A 19,957-nucleotide genomic window follows, 5' to 3' on the forward strand; every position below is an offset into this window, starting at 1 on the left:
CCTCTTTTCCCCTCCAGCCCACCCTCCTCCCTTCCCAGCTGGGTAATTTAGGCGGCCCCTGGAAAAGTCTCTCTGTGTAGGCAAGTGTGTGCATGGATGCATTGCGTGTAGGGACGTGCGTGTATTGCTGCAGGTGTGGATACCTGTGTGAATAGAATTTGCAGCCTAACTCTGACTTTTATTCCTTTTGCTGGCTTGCGCTCAAAAAAACCGATGACATAAAACGTGTGTGTACAGTATTAATTTCATAACAAGTTTTTAAAGAAGGGAACTCTAAACAAAATGTATCATTTCTTACAAAGTGAATGTTGTTGACTAGTAATTGCAGAAGAGCCGACGGAACAGACATTTCTCCCCACCTTTGTCTAGCTCAGCGGTGGGCAAACTACGGCCTGTGGGCCACATCCGGCCTGCAGGACCGGCCTGCCCGGCCACCGAGCTCCTGGCCCAGGAGGCTGGATCCTGGCCCCTCCCTTGCTGTCCCCCCTCCCCTGCAGCCTCAGCTCACCCCGCTGCCGGCGCAATGTTCTGGGCAGTGGGGCTGTGAGCTCCTGGGGCAGCGCAGCTGCAGAGCCCAGCCTGACCCGGTCTCTGTGCTGCACGGTGGTGGTGGCGGCATGGCCCAGCTCCAGCCGGGTGGCACAGCTGTAGCGCCACCAGCCACCGATGCTCCAGGCAGTGCAGTAAGGGGGCAGGGAGCAGGGGGCGTTGGATAGGGGGCGGAGGAGTTTGGGGTGGTGGTCAGGGGTGTGGATAGGGATTGGGGCGGTCGGGGGGGGGAACAGGAGGTTGAATGGGGGCGGGGGTCCTGGGGGGGCAGTCAGGAAGGAGAGAGGGGGTTGGATGGGGCAGCGGCGGGCAGTCAGGAGCAGGGCTTCTGGGGGCGGTCAGGGGTCCCAGGGGGGCTGTCAGGAATGATGGGGCGGTCAGGGTACAGGCAGCAGGGCTATGTGGATGGGGCAGGAGTCCTGGGGGGGGGCAGATAGGAGGGGGGGCCAGGCCACGACCCCCTCCCCTAACCGGCCCTCCATAAAATTTATGAAACCCAATGCGGCCCTCAGACCAAAAAGTTTGCCCACCCCTGGTCTAGCTACATTATAAACTCTTTGTTGCAGACTCTCTCTTTTTCTGCGTATGTCCAGCGCCTACCACCCTGCAGCCCTGATCTTAGTTGGGGTCCCTAGGCACTAAACAACAACTGTAATATTAAACAGTGTGTTAGCGCATGCTAGAGGTGTACCCATGAATACACGTGTGGATCTGCATGTAGGGGTGGGAGTCAGTTTCTACAGATTTATTTAGACAAGTCTCTGGACAGGTGCATGTCTGTGGTTGTGCTCTATGGATTTGTATTTGGGCTTCAGGAGTGGGCCTTTAATGGACCCATGGCAGCTGTGATAACGTGTGGGCCTAATTCCACACATAAAATTACAATAACTTAATTTAAAAAAAACAACATGGAGCTGGTTATGAAAGACGGGAAGAGGGGAGGGAAAGAATCATGAAAACCTTTGTGAAGTTTCATTTTTTTTAAAAATTACCCTTTTTAACTATTTTGCTGCCAGCTCTAGCGGCCTGTAACAAATAAAACCTGAATTTAGCATAATACATCTGTCAAAACAATAAATATGCCTGTTTGGGCCTTGCAGTGAAAACGAGCACGTGAGAGAGGGTGGGGGAGAGCAAGCCACGGAGGGAGGGGGGATGGAGTGAGCAGGGGCGGGGCCTCAGGCAATGGGCGGGGCAAGGGTGTTCGGTTTTCTGGAATTAGAAAGGTGGCAACCCTAGGGACGCCCCGGTTAAGCAGGCAGAGCTAAGAGGCACAGCGGGCACCAGGCCAGCCCGTGGGAAGAAGCCTGCAGGTTACTGAACTGCAGCGAAGACACACGATGACTTGGCAATGGTGAGAGGGATGGCACATACATCAGGGAAAGTTCCTTGGTTCTTGTCACCTTCACAAGCACTTTATGTCCCACGGCTCCCTTGGGGGGCAGGCATTAGCCCCATTTTACAGCTGGGCAAACTGAGGCAGAGAGAGGTGTTAAGCCACTAGCCCCATGGAACACTGGTGGTCACTGTCAGAGCTGGGATTAGAACTCAGGACCCTCCTGGCTCAGACAACTCTGCTCATGGTGCCGCACCCCTCCCCCCCCCATATTACGTGGATGTAAGTGTCACTGACTTCAAGGGAGCTACCACCATTCACACCAGCTGAAGATCTGGCCCCAAACATAGCAGCTGAGAGAGGATTTTCAAAAGAGCCTTTAAGAATCTTTTCACACAGGGGGCTGGCTGGTTCAGATGGGGGATTGCTGATCGGCCATGGAGCCTTCCCCCCGCCCCCGGGTCTAATCCAGCCTAGATTAGCAGTGAGTGAGCACAGGAAGGCCTCTGTGAAACACACATGGGAGTCTCGATTCAGATCCGCGTGGGCACTGCCACAACGGGCACCAATTGGGACCCTTGTTGCCAGTCTCTCTGGAGGGTTGAATGGGCCATTCTCTCCCTCCGGGGCAGGACTGAAGCCCAGCAGCGATGCAGTGTGCAGAAGCCTCTGCATTGTACCTGATTTGGGGATAGAGGACTCCGGCTCCAGGTCTGTGGAGCTGGCTCTAAATTCCCCCCCACCCCCCTGGATTATTCATCTAGAGAAAACAAGAACCATCTGTCACTGCCTGCGTAACTGCGAAGGGGGCTGGTGTCGCGGCCAGCAGTGGCCACCAGCTCCCTGATTTTTCCTGGTCGGAAGTCCAGGCAGCCCATCTCGCTGAAAACACACAGCGCACGGTGTAGACCATGCAAGCACGAGCCCCGGACGTCCCAAGCAGCAGAGAGGGACGTTCCGTTATTTGCCTGAAGAGAGCTGTGGCTAGCGGAGCAGCCGTTTCCATTTATTTAACACTTGTGTGTTTTCAACACAAAGAGATGTGGCCTTGAGCAGTGCTGCAGCGCAAGACAAACTCCTGGAGCAGCTCAGAAAGGCCCTACCTGCACTCCAGCCTCTCCCTGGGAAGGTGGCGGCTTCGCCGATAACCGCTCATCTCTACCATAAGGAAGACACTTGAGCAGAGACGAGCGATTTCATTTTCTTCATAATCACAGGAGGTCAGAGGTGAGGCTCAACCAACCCCCGGATGTTCTGGAAAAGTTTGGATCTGGAAGGATCGAGCGGTTTCATAGCACATGGCAGCGTATTGCACGGGATCCACTGTGCAGACATCGCAGGGCAGCCGAGATGATCACCGAGTGGAAACCAGGTCTGGAGAAGCCAGTGACTTAGCTAAACTCATGGCTCATGTAAAAAGCCACAAAGGTAATTAATTAGGCCTAATTAACTCAAAGAACTACATTCCGTGGGGCTGTGACTGGAGCCCATCACACTGGTTTGGCTCCAGATCTGGACTGCCCCAAAGACTGGGGAAGCTTGGACCCAGGGCGTTGGTTTGAGCCCATCGCTAATACAGCTGGACTGGCTCTCGCCCACTTAACTATATTGCCAAGGATTCAAATGGACTGGACTAGCTGACAAGGGGAAGCGACCCCAGGACGTGTTCACCCCGCACAGGGCTAGAACCCGCCTCCCCTGATCACAACTAGCAATCTGCTCCGCCAGGAGTGCCATGGTCCCTGATAAGGGAAATCCTGCACCTCACCTAACACCACGAGGGGCAGGCCAGCAACTACCTGTTCTAATTCCACTGCGGGGGCCTCGAAGCCTTGGTGGGGTTCCATTGTGTGAACAGACTTGCCCCTGCCCCAAAGTGCTGACGCTGGTTTGATACGTACCAAGGAGCAGCGCCCCGAGCACGGGTCAAACACAGGGGCAGCGGGACGCTGACCAGCCACCGCTAAGCACTGGGACGGCGGGTTAGCTGCACACATACAGTGAGCACATGAGAATCAGTCAAAGCTGCTTTGTAACAACTCCATGGGCTGCAGGCAACAGACAATTATTAGATGAATCACACACCCCCAACCCCAGGCGTTCAAGTATCATGAGTCAGGCCCCCCGAAAATCATGAGATCAGCTGAAAAGCACAGGCAGTTTGTTTTAAATGCATTTTAAACAATAATAAATGTCAGTTCTTTGTGTTTGCCTTCCCGGGCTGAGCCTAGGTTACCCTTGGGGCACATTTCCCAGCCTGCCCCGGCAGCCAGCAGGGCTACAAAATGAAAGCTGTGGTTCTCATGAACCCAGGAGCTGGGGATTTACGAGCACAGCAACCATCAGGCAAGAGCTGGCAGCACTGGACAGAACCACCATTATTATTTGCAGTACAGTATTGCAGTAAGTACCCAGGGCCCCACGGCGCCAGGGGCTATACAGACAGAACAAAGACCGTCCTTGCCCTGAAGAGCGTCCAACCTCGGTAACAGCTCACACTGGAGCCTTAGGCCCTGATCCTCAAGGGCAGTTCAGCCTGCACTGGGTTTACAACTGCTAGGCTGGGAACTCATCGCCATGCTGACTTGGGTCTGCCGCCTGAGCTGTGTCCACACTGCCAAATGACCCGGCTCACAGCAGGACCCACCCCCGGACAGGCTCCTAGGACCTGAGTCCTGAATGATTGCTGATCCGAGTCAGATCGATTTGTGCGTGGACAGAAGGGAGGCTGGGGCTCAAACCGGAGTCTGGCCCAAGCTGAGCATGCAGCGTGGACATATTCCTAGGTGCTGAACTGCCCCAGATTTCAATGGGAGTTCGGCGCCGCAATACCTCTGAGGATCCGGCTCCTAGCTCCTCCACTTCCCCACATGAGCTAAAGGAGAACTCCCCCCGAGCGGTAGTGAATCCTTTATCTCGCCTGGGGGCCCAAACAAACAAACAACACCAGTGCATTATCCTCCCAGGGCCCTTCCGTGCAGACAGACATATCGGGAGCAAAGTCCAGACCAAGCTAGCCAATCTATCCAGCTGGGTATCTAGGTACTTCCAGAGCAGCCGAAGGGATGTCAATAGGATTATTTTCTTGAATACAGGATTTGGCTCAGTCTAATTTAAAAAAATCACGAGAAGGAAAATAAGCAAGAATATAGAGAATTTCTCTCTCGCCCGCAGCACCGCCAATGGAAATATTTTCCAAGCCTTTCCATGGAGAGTCAGCGGCTCTTTATGCACCTCATGGAATATTCCACCAATTCACTGATTATTAGGTTTTTTTAAATCAATCTAATTAAGGTAAAAGCAAAAAATAAACAACTCTCTCTCCTAGTGACAGCCACAAGGTTGGCAATGCAGCGGCGCTGGGCAACGTACTCTTCAGCAAAGCCGGCTCTCCTTGGAAAATGGACTCCCGGGCAGCTCTGCCGCATGGCAGACCGCGAAGGCACCAGAGGCCAGCTCTGAAGTCTGGCGGTCGTCTGTGCAATATTCGGAAAAAGGGAGCTTGTGCCAGCCAGGAAACCGGGCTCTGCCGAAACGCTGGATTTTGTAAAAAACATCTAATAGTACGTTCAAAACCCTCAAGCACTAAGACGTGTGGAAGCGATTCTATCGGTTCTAAGGGCTCGGGAAGCTAGGCCGGAGTCTGACAACAGCTGTTAATTACAGCACTACTAGATCCCTTTGTCTCTGCAACTCAGAGCCTCTCCCAGAGTCACATTCCCGTTTTACCCAGGGGGAAATCGAGGCAGGCAGTGGGGACGTGATTTGCTCCAGATTGCACAGGAAACCAGTGGGAGAGCTGGAAAAAGAACCCAGGTGTCCGGAATCGCAGCGCAGAGCCTGATCTATGCTGCCACTCGCACGGCAGCTCCCACCACTAGGTGCCAAAGGACTTGTTTAAAAAACAACACGAGGAAAAACCTAAAAGAAAAAAAATCCAATCCAATGCAGCTGGAGCAATGGGCTGGCGGGCTGCGCGGCGGTAGAGATCGCAGGGCACTGGGGAGGGTTCACACAGGAGGCAGCACCTTGAGGGGAGGGTGCTGTCTAACCTCCCTGGCTAGCTCGTAACCCTCCTCTCAGCAGACGGGGGAGGGCAGAGCAGGGCTGCGGGCTCCCCCCTTTTCTTTGCGCATTCCCAGGCTTTGGGGCACCCTCCCCCCGACCGGCAATACACTGGAGTGGGGTTTGTTCTCTCTCCTTCCCAGCTCCAAGCGGCTGGGGTTTTCCAAAGGCTCATTCAGCCAGCCTGCGCCAGGCCCGCGGGCACACCGAGCTGCCTACCCCTGAATGAGGCGGTTGTGCAGGGCACAGAGACAGCTCTCTGCACAGTCCCTTCCTCGCTGCCAGGGGCAAACAGGGACTCTTTCATCCGCAGCCCCCTGGCGGGTCTCCCGGCCAGAGCCAGCTGGATGGAACGTGTGAACATCTCCCCTGGGGAGCGGAGAGTCATGCGGAGCCGGCCCTCCGCACAGGCCGCAGCACCTGCCATAGCCCCGGGAAAGGCCAGCGGGGCGGCAGGACGAGTCCCAGCCCATGCAGGGTCAGAGGAGGGGCAGGACTGGAGGTCAGAGCCCCCAGCAGGGTGGGAAAAGGCCAGGAACGGGGTTGCCCAGGGATTAGAGGCCGTGGGCCTGGTTGGCTGAGACTCATTAGCCTGCTCTGACTGCCAACGAACCCCACCCTGCCAGGCGCCATCCCGGGCGCTGAGCACGCTCAGGAGCGTGGAGGATCGGGCCCCCGACCCAGGCCCCGCTCAGTTTGCTTTCCCCTTCTCCGCTAATCCCGTAAGTGTGAAAATGAGCTGTGCAGCTAATCCCTTGCCCTGGGGCTGGTTGAGGGTCGGACCCCGGGGACCTGCCTGGCCTGTGTGTTCTGGGCCCCAAAGCGCGGGTCAGCACGCGAGGGACTGAGGGCAGCTGCCCCCCGACGGCCGGTCAGTGACTTGCACAACGGAGGCTGGTCTGGTTTCTAGCTGGACAAGTCCCCATCTCTTTGCAGGCACTGCGTGGGCCATGAAGACTGAAGTTCTGCACCCTCCTCGCGGGGGTTCCCTCGGTGCCAGGGTGAGGCGCTCGCTGGGGAAAGCTCGCCCGCCCATTGCCCGTGCACAGCTCCACGCCGGGCATTTTGTGCTCACTCAGTAATGAGCTAGTTTGCAGACTTGCAGATAATTTGCATGTAACCATACGGGGCACTGCACCCTGCCCCGAGCAATGGTGGGACATGGAGCTCCCCAAATGTTGGCAGCAGCAGCTGGAGCGTATCTAAGCTGGCTGGGTGCTGGGCAAGCTGAGGGGTGCAGCAGTGCCGAGGGTGCTGGGGTTGGGGGGTGCATTGCGAGGGTGTCTGAAGGATGTAGAGGTGGCTGGGGGTGCTGCTATGTCTAGGGGTTGTTGGGGAAGCTGCTGGGGTGCTTGGGCAGATGGGGGCTGTCAGGAAGATGGGTATTATCGGGTGGATGGGTGTTGCTATGGTTGGCTGCTATCTGGGGGATGGCTGCTGGCTGCTACCTGGGGTGGGTGGGGGCTGGTGCAGCAAGGCAAATGGGTGGCTGCTGTCTGGGGAATGCTGGGGGGCCTAATGGCCGCTCTGCAGAGCTGGGGTCTGGAGGGGGGCAGCCCCCTCACCTGTCCCTGCCAGCCTGCTCAGCTCTGGCAAGGTCAGCACAGAGAGGAGACACGCAGGCCGCACCACCGCCCCCGGCAGCGGGAGAAGCCACCGCAGACCCTTCCCACGTCCCAGCATGGTACGCGAGGAGCCAGCCAAGCGGCAGGGGTGGTGACGGGCTGCGAGGCCCGCGAGTCGGACGCAAGCTGCAGCCCTGACTGTGATACACCGGGAGAGACCGAGCTGCGAGCTGGCGCCTCCCATGAGCACTGACTGCACACAGCCCGCTTCAGAAACATCCCGCCAAAGCTGGGAACGGCATGGCAAGGGTTAACCAGGACAGGTCAGAGGGGATTCAGCCTCAGGTCCCCTCAGCCCCTCTGACAAACCCTCCAACAGGACAGGCAATGGGGACCCTGCTACAAGCTGGGCTGAGACTCAGCAAGCCCCCCCGCCCCCAAGGAGCCGACAACGGAGACGAGGCCAGATCCTCAGCTGCTGTATAGGAAGGTTACCGGAGCTTCCCTGACTCACGCCAGCCAAGGGCCCGGCCCAGCCCAGCCCGGTCACTGCTCTCCTTGATCCGGCAGTTCAGGCTTCACCCATCCCTAGAGTCACCCAGCCCCAGGACTCTCCACTGTTCACAACGCCCTGCCTGCGAGCAGCATGAGCACAAAGCCAGGGTTGTGCCCTGCCTTGTGGCCAGGTTGGATATTCCCCATGCCTCTGAGGAAAACACGGCTCTGTTCCTTCGCAGCCTCCTGTGTGCGTCACCATCACCAGCACTGCTCTGGGCAGAACGCTTCACTTCAGAGGCTTGGAATTTCCCAGCAAGTTTTCTGAGGTTCTGGGGCTTTTTTAGAATCAGGAGGACGATCGCTCTAACCTGGACTCCTAACGGCTGAGCCCAAACTACATGCCAGCGTTCACCCTACAGAGCACAACCCCCCCAAACCGGGAGAACGTACAGCAAAGCCGCCCCCTCCGCTCGCCTTGCCAGGGCTGCAGCAAAGATGCGAATGATGCAGAGACTGACGATGCCTGCCAGAGAGCCTGCAAAAGACATTGCTCTTGAATACAAGCCAGGAGCGTGGGACATTGCATGTACAGGGGATTTGGGATCCTCTTGTTACTAAGGGCACAGGCCTCAAGGTTTGCTACAAACAATCCACTCTGCTGTGTTTTCCCATTCCCCTTCCTGCTAGCCCCCAAAGCTACTTTCTCCACTAAGAAGTACCATAATTCAATTTCCCACTAGAGGGAACTCCAACCACTACGGGACAGACCTTGCCACACTTGTGGGGTGGTGCAAAGTGACCTTACCGCTGCCCTACAGAGCGGGTGAGGATTCCCTGGTATGCGGAGACTCATGGCTGGCATAGCTGACCAGCCCCTCCTGGGCAAACCCCACCCCGTGAAGGAGGCATGTTGGCGGCAGGGCCAGCGGGCACAGCACTCCAGTGCACCTCACCAGCAGAAGTTGGAGCAGCCCACAGGAGGCTCTGACTTGCCTGGAGTGAGGCGAGGGAGTGGCACAGTTTGGCCCCACAGCCAGCCCCAGGATTGGCGGAGACATAAAGGCAGCTTAGAGCCACCGTCGCGGGCAATGGCCTGTCAGCAATGCCGAGCCAGGGCAAGGCCCCACGTGAATGCCCAGCAGCCCATGGACGAAAGCCGAACGGCCCAGCACTTGAGGCTCCAGAGGTGCGTGAGGCTGCTGGACAGACAAGCCTTAGAGGACGAATTTCACGGCGCCGCCGGGCATGAGAGGGGCGAGAGGGAGCGGGGACGGTGTCAATAAACATGCATGAAATTAAGCAAGACTTTGGCTTACTACAGCAGTCGGGTTTGGGGCCATTCCAGCGCCCTCTGTGGGGCTGAGGAGGGAATGGCCACTTGGTCGCTCATGGGTTTACCTGCAGACTGGCCATAATCCCACGCTGTGTGGCTGGGCTTTGGCTCCTCTGGCCCTAAACCAGAACATTTACATCTTTAACCAGCACAAAGCTCCAACGGGCAGCCGAGCTTCTGCGGGGCCCCCTCCCAAAACTCAGAGCAAACCTCTCTGCAGGTCCTCAACTGGCTTATTTCCACACCTTTCTATCCCCCGGGTGATTCCTGGCTTGACCTGCTGCTGGTACAAGGGGGAGGCAGTGAAGTGAGGAGCAGTGGGAGAAGATTAAGCCAAGGACAATTGCAGAAGTACAGCTATGACAGTCTCTGTGTGGGTCAGGCCCCACCAGGGGACCCAGCCCACTCAGCCAGGTCTCCAAAGGGAAGTGGTGGGAGCAACATCGTGTGGGGCATTTCAGAGAGGGCTGGGGGAATAGGAGGCTGTGGGGCTGTACAAAGCCTTGGCCAGGGCAGGGCTGCACCTCCCAAACAATGGCGCTCCCGTCACATCCCCATCTCCCCCTATGGGGCCGCCAGGCCTCAGGTACACACCAAGGTAAACAGGTCCCCCCGCTTAGCCCATGCTCAGCTGAGCTGGGCACATTGCCTTCTTTTAATCCCTTAACCCCTTTGATAGGTTTTTAAGGTCAGGCTTGACAAAGCCCTGGCGGGGATGATTTAGTTGGGGTTGGTCCTGCTTTGAGCAGGGGGTGGGACTAGATACCTCCTGAGGTCCCTTCCAACCCTGATATTCTATGATTCTATGATAGGTCTTTCCCATTCCCCACGCCCGCCACACCGCCAGGCAGGCTGTTCCTGGGCATGGCTGACCTGGCTAGACGCAGCAGGGACCCGAGTGCTAGCCCTGGGGAGCACGAAGACATTCAGAGAAGCAGCCTAGTTTGGGGGGCTCTTTCACAGACCTCCTGAGCCTCCCCCACTGCTTCCCCGCCAGCATGGCCCAGGGAATCGGGGACTAGGGAGTGGAGTCAGGGTGCCTGGGTTAATTCGCAGCGCTGCCACTGACTTACTGTGGGCAAGTCATGGCACCACTCTGAGCGGTGACTCAGTTTCCCCATCTACAGTAGAGGGATAGTGCTATTTACCAACCAACATAAAACGCTGTGAGCTTGGTAGCTGGAACAAGGTCTATGGAGGCAGTGTGGGCTGGTGGGCCGGGCACTGGATTGGGAGTCAGGAGAGACGTGCACTGTTCCTGGTTTGGCTTGTGACCATGGGCAAATCCCTCGCATCTCTGCTTCCCCTCCTGCCCCGCGTCTCTCTCACCAAGTTAGACTGCAAGGTCCAGATCCTCAGAGCTAGTTAGGCATCTAACTCCCATTGAAATCAACCACTGGGCGTGATGGGCGTTCAGTGCCTAGATACCAGTTAGGCCTACGCTCTTTGAGGCGGGGCCTCTCTCTCACTATGTGTTTGTACAGCCCCTTGCACAGAGGGGTCTTGATTCGGGCTGGAGACTCTAGGAGCTAGTGTCAGACAAACAATAATCATTGAGAGCAAAGTACAGGAGGCCCAGGTCAGAGAGCGGGGGCACCGGAGATGGACCTTGCCAGGGTGAAGCAGTAATGGCATTTGTCAAGAATATCCACATCAGTGGGAATGGAGGGGCTGGCACGGGACGGGTCACGTGTTATTAGAGGGAAGGAAGAATGGAGACAGAGGGGCCTGGAGAAACCTGGGTAAGTCCTGAGCGATGCAATGTAATGTGGGGAAATGCAAGCGAGGTGAAGCCTGGGGAGGAAAGTCGGGTGGCAAGAGAGCGAACAGGAAAAGCTGGAGCAGGGTGGCTGGGAACTTGCAAACCGCCGCTCGGTGCCTGGCACAGGAAGGAAAGCACATCCGTGGGCTGAAGGAGTGAGCCGAGGGGAGAGGTTTGTTCCCACAGAAAACAGAGCAACCTGGAGGGATGGTGACCGGTCCAGACAAGCCAAACCGAGATGTAGAGCAAGTTGGGTCACATGGGGCTCCCAGCCACAAAGAGAGGCGGGGGATGGGAGAGGGACCAGAGCTGGACACGGCCACAGACACTGAAGTGACTCTCTCCCGGACCAGGATGGGTGCAGCTGGGGTTCCCTCCTGGCCATGCCCTTGACCTCAGGCTCTCTCCATCTCCACTCCCCCTCGCTGGCTTGGTGCTGGCACTGCGCAGGCCCCCTTAGCTTAGTGGTCTTCAGACTCTGCCTTGACTAGGAGTCACGCGCCGAGGGCAGCGATCGCCTTCCAGCACTAGGCACACAACAGGCCTATCCCTGGGGGTGTCTACACTGCATGGCAAACCCCGTCTGTGGGACCCGCTCTTGCGGATTCAGCGTTTCCCATCCACACTGCATTGCAAACAGGGGTTTACAGTTACTGGACCCGGATCTTCCAGTCCTGCCAACACGTCCGTACTACACTATGCAGACCTGACTGGGGTCTGCGGCTTGAATTGCGCCCAGACACGGGGGACTCCGATCCACCCCTGGCCGGGTTCTAGGACCTGGGTGCGGGCTGACCTGAGTCCAACAGATTCGCGGGAGGCTTAGGCTCAAACCTGAGGCTGAGCTCAGGTTTACAAGGCAGTAAAGACAAACCCTGGGCTGTTCTACGGGACCCTTCCTCACCCGCCAAAGCTAAGAGCACAAGGAGGAAGATACGGGAACTGTGCAGAGGAGAGGGGCTGTGGACCCCCTGGCAAGTGCAGCAATCGGAGCAGAGTCTCACACATTGCTTCACATTAGCCTGGCTCCTGGCTGGCTGAAAGCAGGCGTGTAACCACTCCGGGCCCTCAAACAACGGGAGCCAATCCAACTGTGCACGGAGATGACTACATCCTGAATGGCAGCAGCTGAGAACAATCATGACGAGCATTCACCACTGGTGACCAATCAGGTCACACATGCAAATCTCAGCTTCCTGATTGGCCCATCAGAGGTGAATAATAGTGTTTTGCAGCCCCATTGGCTTCATCGCCTGCTCAGAATATTAATTTCAAACAATGATTCTTCCTCCTGAGCAAGTCATGGCCATCACGGAGCGATTCCAGCTGCCACCATTCCGAATGCCTGTAACCAGACGAATGCAGACGCTGACTTCGGGTTTTGATGAACATCGAGTTTCCGTGGAAGCAGTCACTGACCTCAGTTTCGCATGAGTCAATATTTGGCTCCCAGGGCCAATGAACCTTCATGTTCAACTCGACAGAAGTCAATAGCCACATACTAAGCAGAAATGGCCGGGCTTGGCGAATCAGAGCCAGGGGAAGTTGGACATTCACTGACTTTCACCCAGCTGTCGCAGCTTGAATCAATTCTGGGTGACTGTACGAGATGCAAACTCTTGGGCTGGGATTGTTGGCAGTGCGCAGCTAGCTAATCAGTGCTGAGATTTGCATCTCAGATGGTTGTTAATTGGAATGCAGTTAGCAATTGTAAAATATGCAAATCCCAGTGCGCTCGCTATTAAGTGCACTAATTGCAGGATCTGTGCAGTATGCAAACCCTGGCGCTCTTGCCTTCACCCATATGCCCACAACAAACATGGCCACCGTAATGCCTTATCCCACCCAGCTGATAGCAGAGAGAACATCTCATTTGAAATGTTGGGTAGCCAGAAAAATGTAATCCCGGAGACCTTTTGAGATAGCAACATGAGCAGTGTCCCCTGGGCACGTCCTGTTTACAGGTGTCCATGTAGTCCCAGTCCAGTTATCTTGTAAACAGGAAGCGCCTTGCACTTATCACTCGCTTGGTACAGCTCTCTGGCTTCAGACCTGCCCTCCTGTCGTGCGGCCGGCAGCAGAACACTTCACTGGGGGGAGGGGCGGTGCTCAGAAGGGGGCAGCGGGTTATAAAACTCTCCCCCCACAAGGAGCAATAATACCTGCAGCCTCCATGCAAAAGCCAGGGACGTGGCATCCATTTTGCACAGTAGAGCTACCGGAGATGTGGACATAGGGTTGATTGGCGGGATCCCGTGGAGAGGGTACTGGAGTGGCCTGTGAAGACCTGGGTTCTATTCACGGCTCAGTACCTCCGTTTCCCTCCCTGGCCTTTGACTGTCTATTTAGCAAATACGAGACAGACCCTGCCCCAAAGAGCCTACAGTGCGTTTGCACAACACGGCCCTGAGCTCAGCTGGAGCCTTTAGTGGCGATTATAATAGCAACACTAACAGCAGCCTGGGCCTCTCTTAGCTGTGTATGAAACCTATGGGCTTCCCCCCGGGGGTTGGAGTGGGAAGGCGCAGAGGGGGTCCCAGCTCTCACCGGCTGCGCTAGTGCGTGTGGTTGCTGCAAAGCGGCCGGCTGGCTGGGAACTCACCTGCAGGAGCGGTGGGGCTGAGGAACGGGAGCAGAGCTGCATTGGCTTTGGGATACACCGACAGGGAGGGGATTTTCCATAGTCTCACATGCAGCCTGCGTGTCCTATAGCTAAATATATCCCTCGGGGGGGGGGGGGGTACATGCAGCTGGAAAGCCGACTTACCCCTCAGGCAAGGTATAAATAACAGCAGCGGTAGCCAGCCGGCATGGGGTAACGCAGCCTTTATCCTCCAATGGCATCGCCACACCCCCTCATGGCACTTCACACATGTGCTAAGCCAGAGGCGCCAAGTCGGGTCGTGAGATCAGTCTGGCTTCCTCTGGGTGGAGCTGATAGCACCGAGTGTGGCAGGGATGCAATGTGGTCTCTATGGGGTGTGTACGTACACAGAGGGGCGTGTATGTGCTTGTGCTATTGCACACACAAAGCACCCGAATACCCACTGGGCAGTCTTTGCATTCGGTTTGCCTCCCAGGTGTGGGGAGAAGTCTGGCCCGGTGTGTACACGTCTGTTCACAAGCCACAAGAACCCGCCTCAGGAAAGCAACTGGCCAGTCACAGCCTTTGTCAGCCAAAGACTCCAAAGAGCAGCTGACTTGCGGAACCACAGGAATCAGAGCTGGAAAACAGCCATTCAATCAGGGCGTCTGCTCCCTTCGAGCCAATGCAGTGCTGTCCCTCCATCCAGCGCTCTGCCCCATCTGGCTTGAAGTGACTCAGGCAATGAGTCTCCCACCACTCCCCTGACAGACAGTCGCACGCTCCGCTAGACAGTAGGGGCTTTGTTGGGCAAAGCTCTTCAAACGTTGTTTCCAGACCTTGGGCTGGTTTCCCTGTGCTCCGTCTCCTCCCAGGGTCCCTTGGTCCAGCCCAGTCAAGTCCTCTTGCTCCTTGAGGAGAACAGCAGCCAGGTAGCCGCATGGATGCGCCTTCAGCCCAGATACACTCAGGTAGTTCTTCTAATCACCTCCCCCAGCTCTGGGGGGCTCCAAGCTCCTTCCAGCTAGTCCACACCTAAGAGTGCCCCCCAGCAACTCATGTCCAGGGCTGGGCCAGCCCACAGCAGAGGCAGAGTTTCTGTTCGAGCTCTGTGCCAAGCCCACCACGTGCCACAAAAAGCCCTGCCCGGGAACTGTTATTTCAAGCCTCTGAGAGCGTGAAGCCAGCCCCACCCTGGCAGGTACACCCCCGGGCCACCCCAAATAAGCAGGGGGCAGCAGCCCTCGAGTAGGAGTATTACCCCCAGAGGGGATGCACCATAGCTGGACCCTGGCCACCCCTGAGCCTGGCATGCCCCCCCACAGGGAGCAGCCCCCATGTACCCCCACCACTGGTGCTGGGTCAGTGCCCAGAGGGGGAGCAGGTGCCCACAGGAGGGCAGGGTGGGGGGCAGGACCCACTGGAGGCTGGGGGCAGCTGCTGTTCCAGGGAACACTGAGTGTACAAAGTGAGGCTGTGGTGCAAGGCAGGGCCCTGGAGGCCACGTGGATCCTGGACAGAGAGAGACAGGAGAGCAGCCAAATTCCTCTCCATGGCAGGGGCTCCTGCTGAGCTGTGAGTGACCACCCGTCAGTGCCCTGGGAGGGGGGGGAGATGGGGCACCTGCAGTGCTGTGCCGGGGTGCCAGAGGGCATAGGAAAATGCAGAGCCTTGTGGTCTCTTCCTCCCCCTATCCCCTCTGACACACCCCGGCCCCCCCCCACAGAGATCCCCCTCTCTCTACCTCTCCCCCCAGGACCTTTCCTCCGCCTGGCCCTGGGCTATGCAGGCAGCCAGCAGCAGCCCCATGTGATCCCTGCTCTTTGGCTGGCACCGTCCCGCCCCCGGGTGCCCAGGCGAAGGGGTGGCTGCTTCTCCCAGATGTGGGCAGGGTGGGGACCTGGGCAGGGTGGGCCATGCTCTCACAGGTGGCGGGACGGGGTGAGGAGGCCAGGCCAGCGCTGGAGGAGCAGGCGGCAGTCGCGACACATGGGCTGTGACACAGTGTGAGGCCCAGCAGAGCCCAGCGGCTGGGCTGCAGGGATCCAGGCTGCAGGGAGCTGGAGGCCCCACAGTGCTCTCCCCACGCCTTGCCCTGCTTCAGACATCCCCTGGGCCTCTCTCCCTGGCCCCCCTCTGCCTGCCCGGAGGCCCAGCACAGCCAGGGCTCCGCTGGAGGCCTCTCCTGCCGGGCTCTCCCTGGCTCAGGCAGGCCCCAACAGTTCACTGAGAAGTCGGGTCATTTCCCCACAGAAGACGCTGGCTCTCGAGGGGCCAGATTCTACCACGCTGCAAGCAGGCCACAGAGCGTAATGGAGGGGCGCCAGCTTCGGCACAGCGTCTCCAAAGCAGGCGAGCTGCCTTTCTCGGAGCCCAGGACAGGCGGGAGAGAGAGAAGGGCATGAGTCCCTCTGTGCAGGAATGACGCATTCCCTGCTCCATTGCCTCGAATCCCCTTGGGAACTTGGCGCCTTCCAGCTATTCACCACGAGCCACCTTTCTGCCACCAGCCTGGAAGAGAACTCCAGGGCATCTCCCCTCCCAGGCTGCACATGAGCCATTCTAACTAGAAATACCCAAGGGCCCTGGCGATGGAGGGGAGCTGGCGTGGCTGGTTCCAGGGGTCCCACCTCACGCCCTCTAGCTTTGGAAAGCCTTCCCTCGGCTCCCCCAGAGCATATAGCTCCTGGGTGCAGGTACCATGCTGGCCTGCCCCGGCTGGCTAGTCTGCTCTGCAAGAAGACGTGGTGTACACGGCTCCACGTTCACTGCCTCTCGCTGCCTGCAGCTCCGATGATACCGAAGAAGCTGGCTCTCCCAGCGGCCAGCCCTGCCAGCTCACCTTGGGAGTTTTCCTGTAGCACCCGCAGGCCTGTTATCCCGTCTGGGCCAGCTCAGGGCTGTGCAGACGGGTTCCCAGGTATAACGGAGCAGCACTCAGCGACAGCTCTGGTGCTCCTGCAGTCCGGCCTGGAACCCAGCTCACCGCCCCCCCCGCCCCGAACCCCAGGTCAGCTCCTGTGGGGCTGGCTGGAGTCACACACTGGCACGCAGCAGAGCGATCCCCACTGCACGGGGCCCTGTGCCGAGACAGCCAGTGCTACGCGGCCGGTCTTCAGGGCAAAGCTGCACTTGCAGCAATGGGACAAGCCTGGTGCCCCTTGCACCCACTCCCCAACTGAGCTGGAGCTTCCTGTGGAGCATGGGCTGCTCCAACGCCCAGCCCCACGGCCAGCGTGGGGAAAGGGCACAGTGGAGTGGGAGGGAGAAGCAGACTGTGGCTGGCCCAACGCAGATCTTAGCCTACTAGGTAGGTACAGAAAAGACCGGCCTTATGGGTCTAAACCCGGAGCTCTTCCACCGTGAACTGACCGAGGGGTGCAGCCAATTCCCGAGCCCTGCCAGGCAGCTGAGCCCGCCTGTGGCATTGCAACTCACCCATCCCCTGCTGGAGAGCAGGGAGCCCAGCAGGGTGGTGGGCAGGGGGGCCTGGAGGCAGAGAAAATACACCCAGGGCTGGGGCTGCCAGGGGAAAGAGAGATGGACTCTCAAGGCCAGGGAGCATTTCGAAAGCTGGCAGGGAGGGTGGACAGGAACCAGCAGGCTCCCGCAGCTGTGGAGGTTTGGCTCTAGCGTCCCAGCTGGCACCTCTCTCTCTCTGTAGACCCCAGAATCCCTCCAGCAGCTACAGGCGGGCCTGGGGAGACACCAAGGATGACTGGTCAGGTCTCTCCAGCTCCAGCAGCGCTTAGTAACAAGGTGCCTCTGAACTAATGGCAGCATCTGTCCAGGCGGCCCAGAACGCCGCCCAGCAGGGGACAGACAGACAGGCACGTGGGGCAGGGGGCCGAGGTGGCAGTCGGCCAGTCGTACTGCTCGCCAGGCTAGCGGGACAGAGGAGCCCGGACAGTGCCGGGGGGGAGGGGGCGGGGAAGCGAGCACACGGTCCAACCTCTGTCCCACAAATGCAGAGGGAAAATACACAAGGCACTTGCTCAGCCCATCCACCCCACTGCCCACAGGAGCCCCATAGCAAAGCGAGCCGGGGAAAGGGACGGAGAAGACCAATGCAGTGCTGTGCCCTTTCCTCAATCAGCTAGTTGGGGCCACCGAGGCAGGAGACTGCATTAGCTGGACTGCGCTCTGAGCCAGGCTGGCCATTCTACCTTCCTAGGTTTGAAAGCGGCCAGATCCCAGGCTGGCCGGCCCTGGGGGGCAGCGGCTGGGCATGGGAATGGTTGAGACCCAGCCAGTCCGTCAGTGCTTGAGAATTTTATAGGCAGACATGACTGTCTGGCTTCTCAAAGCCCCCTGTTCTCAGTGTGGGAATTAACCACCAATTGGTTACCGTCCCCATTCGCCACCACTCCCGGCCAGGCGACCCTGACCTGGGCGCAGGCGTGGGGACCGGCGGCCCTCAGCATGGCAGGCCGGAGTGGGGCTCTCGCAGCCAGGGGCCAGAGCCCCTGTGCTCTGCGCTACTCCCCGCTGCCCCAGGGCAATCCCTTCAGCATCCTGCACCCCCAGGGCAGAGTGAATCCCCTTCTCCACCAGGCTTTACAGACTGATCCCCCCCTGCCTTGGCGGTGACAGCACTGGCTGGCCTCAGGGCTCCTCCAAACACCCCAAGCAGGGAAATCAGAGACAGGTCGGGCTGGAGAACCCCCAGGCCAGCCCCCGGCTGAGGCAGGGCCCAGGACACCCAGCAATGTTGCGCCTTGAGAAGATTCAGCCCATTCTCCCCCCCCCCCCAGCCAGCTCTAAACCCCGCTGTCAAGTGTCCCCCCAGCTCCCTCTCGAGCCCACGTCCCAAAGCCAGTGCTCAGGTGAGTCCGCGGGAGCGGCCCGTTACCGGCACCTCAGCGCTGCGCGGAACGGGGAGTCCGGGGTGCCCGCGGAGCAGCGCGCGGCTCTGGGGCCCTTTCCGCCAGGGAAGAATCCGGAGTCAAACCCAAAGGTGCCCAGGGGCTGCTCAGCGCTCACCGCAGCCTGGATATTGTTTACTGGGTTTCCAGCACCGCAGACCCACCCGCCTCCATCTTCTCCGCCAGGGAGCGGAGGCAGCCGAGTTGTCACGCCGGAGATGTTGGGGTGGGGGTGGGGGGGGGATCTTACCTTCATGTCATTGACGATGGCTTGGAAAAGGCCCCCCAGGGCCCCGCACTCCTTTTCCACTGTCTCCATAATCAGCACAGCCCGGGGCAATGGAGAGCGATGGTGCAATCCAGGGGAGGGCGAAATCCACCGGGAAACCACCAGAAACCAGGGCAAATGTCAGGAGCGTTTCAGCTTCCAGCTCCTCTCCTCGGGATCCAGTTTGGGATTAAAGCGAAACCAAAAAGCCCCGCCGCCCCCCGCCGCAGCCAGAGCGCGGCGCTTCCAAGCGATCCGCGGGCTCGGAGCGAAGCGATCTCACGCCTCGTCCTTTTGTCAATTTCACCCCGGCCAGGGGCAGTCTCAGCCCCGAGCCGAAGCGAGCCCCCCTTCCGCAGCCATGGTGGGGTCCGGGAGCCGGGGAGCGGCTCAGATACCCGCGCTCTGCCCCCCAGGCCCAGGCACGGCCCCCGCCCCCAGCCCAGGGCTGCCCGGAGCCGGTGTGTGGCGATGCAAAATGGACCCGCTGCTCCGTGCGCGGCGCCGGGCTCGGCTGTGGGGCTCGGAGCGGGCGGGCGGCGAACGCGCTGTAACCCGAGAGGCGCCGCGGTCACATGGGCGGGGAGGGACCGGGGGCGGGGGGGAGATGCCCGGGCGCGCTGCGCCAGCCGAGGGGGCTGCGCCCGGGGCTTTGCTCCGGGGAACTAGGGGTGCACGTGGGCGGGTGTGTTACAGGGCCGGGGGTCACCGCCGAGGTGCGGCTGGGGCACGCCGCGGGGGGAGGTTGGTTTTGAATCGTTGGATGAGGATTTTCGGGCTCAGGGAAGCGCCTTCGGGTTATTTTACTCCATGTCAAGCCGCACCCAGCGGCCTGCCCCAGGGCGGAAAGCCAGGAGCGCCCGCGGGGCCTGGGGCTGACTGAGACGTGGTCCCGGCCCCCAGGGAGGGGCCGATTGCACTGGGCCACCCGCTCCTGGCCAGGTGCAGGGAATCTGCCAAGCCTGCAGCCGTAACCACTCGGTCAAGGGCCCAAGTTCTTGGTCAAGTTTTAATTAAGGTCCAGACTCCAGAGAAAATAATAAAAAAAAACAACAAATAAGATTTGTGGGTCCATTCAAAAGCACCTTGTGTCAGGCTTTGGCCCACTGTCCTCCTCAGTCCTACTCCTGTG

At 58.8% G+C, this 19,957-nt stretch overlaps 1 protein-coding gene across 1 annotated transcript in view; it reads right to left on the minus strand.

Moving 5' to 3' along the window:
- The window catches only part of LOC113406937 (protein MTSS 2), an 84,728-nt gene extending 65,394 nt beyond the window's left edge, over window positions 1-19,334 (minus strand). Inside the window, exon 1 of the mRNA XM_026653850.2 lies at window positions 18,808-19,334. Coding sequence (XP_026509635.1) covers window positions 18,808-18,876 — 69 coding nt within the window. The 5' untranslated portion in view covers window positions 18,877-19,334. The remainder of the gene's footprint in view (window positions 1-18,807) is intronic.
- Between the last annotated feature and the right edge of the window lie 623 nt (window positions 19,335-19,957).

Source organism: Terrapene carolina, unplaced genomic scaffold (assembly GCF_002925995.2).
Source record: "Terrapene carolina triunguis isolate 2854851 unplaced genomic scaffold, T_m_triunguis-2.0 Scaffold166, whole genome shotgun sequence".
NCBI lineage: Eukaryota > Metazoa > Chordata > Testudines > Emydidae > Terrapene > Terrapene triunguis.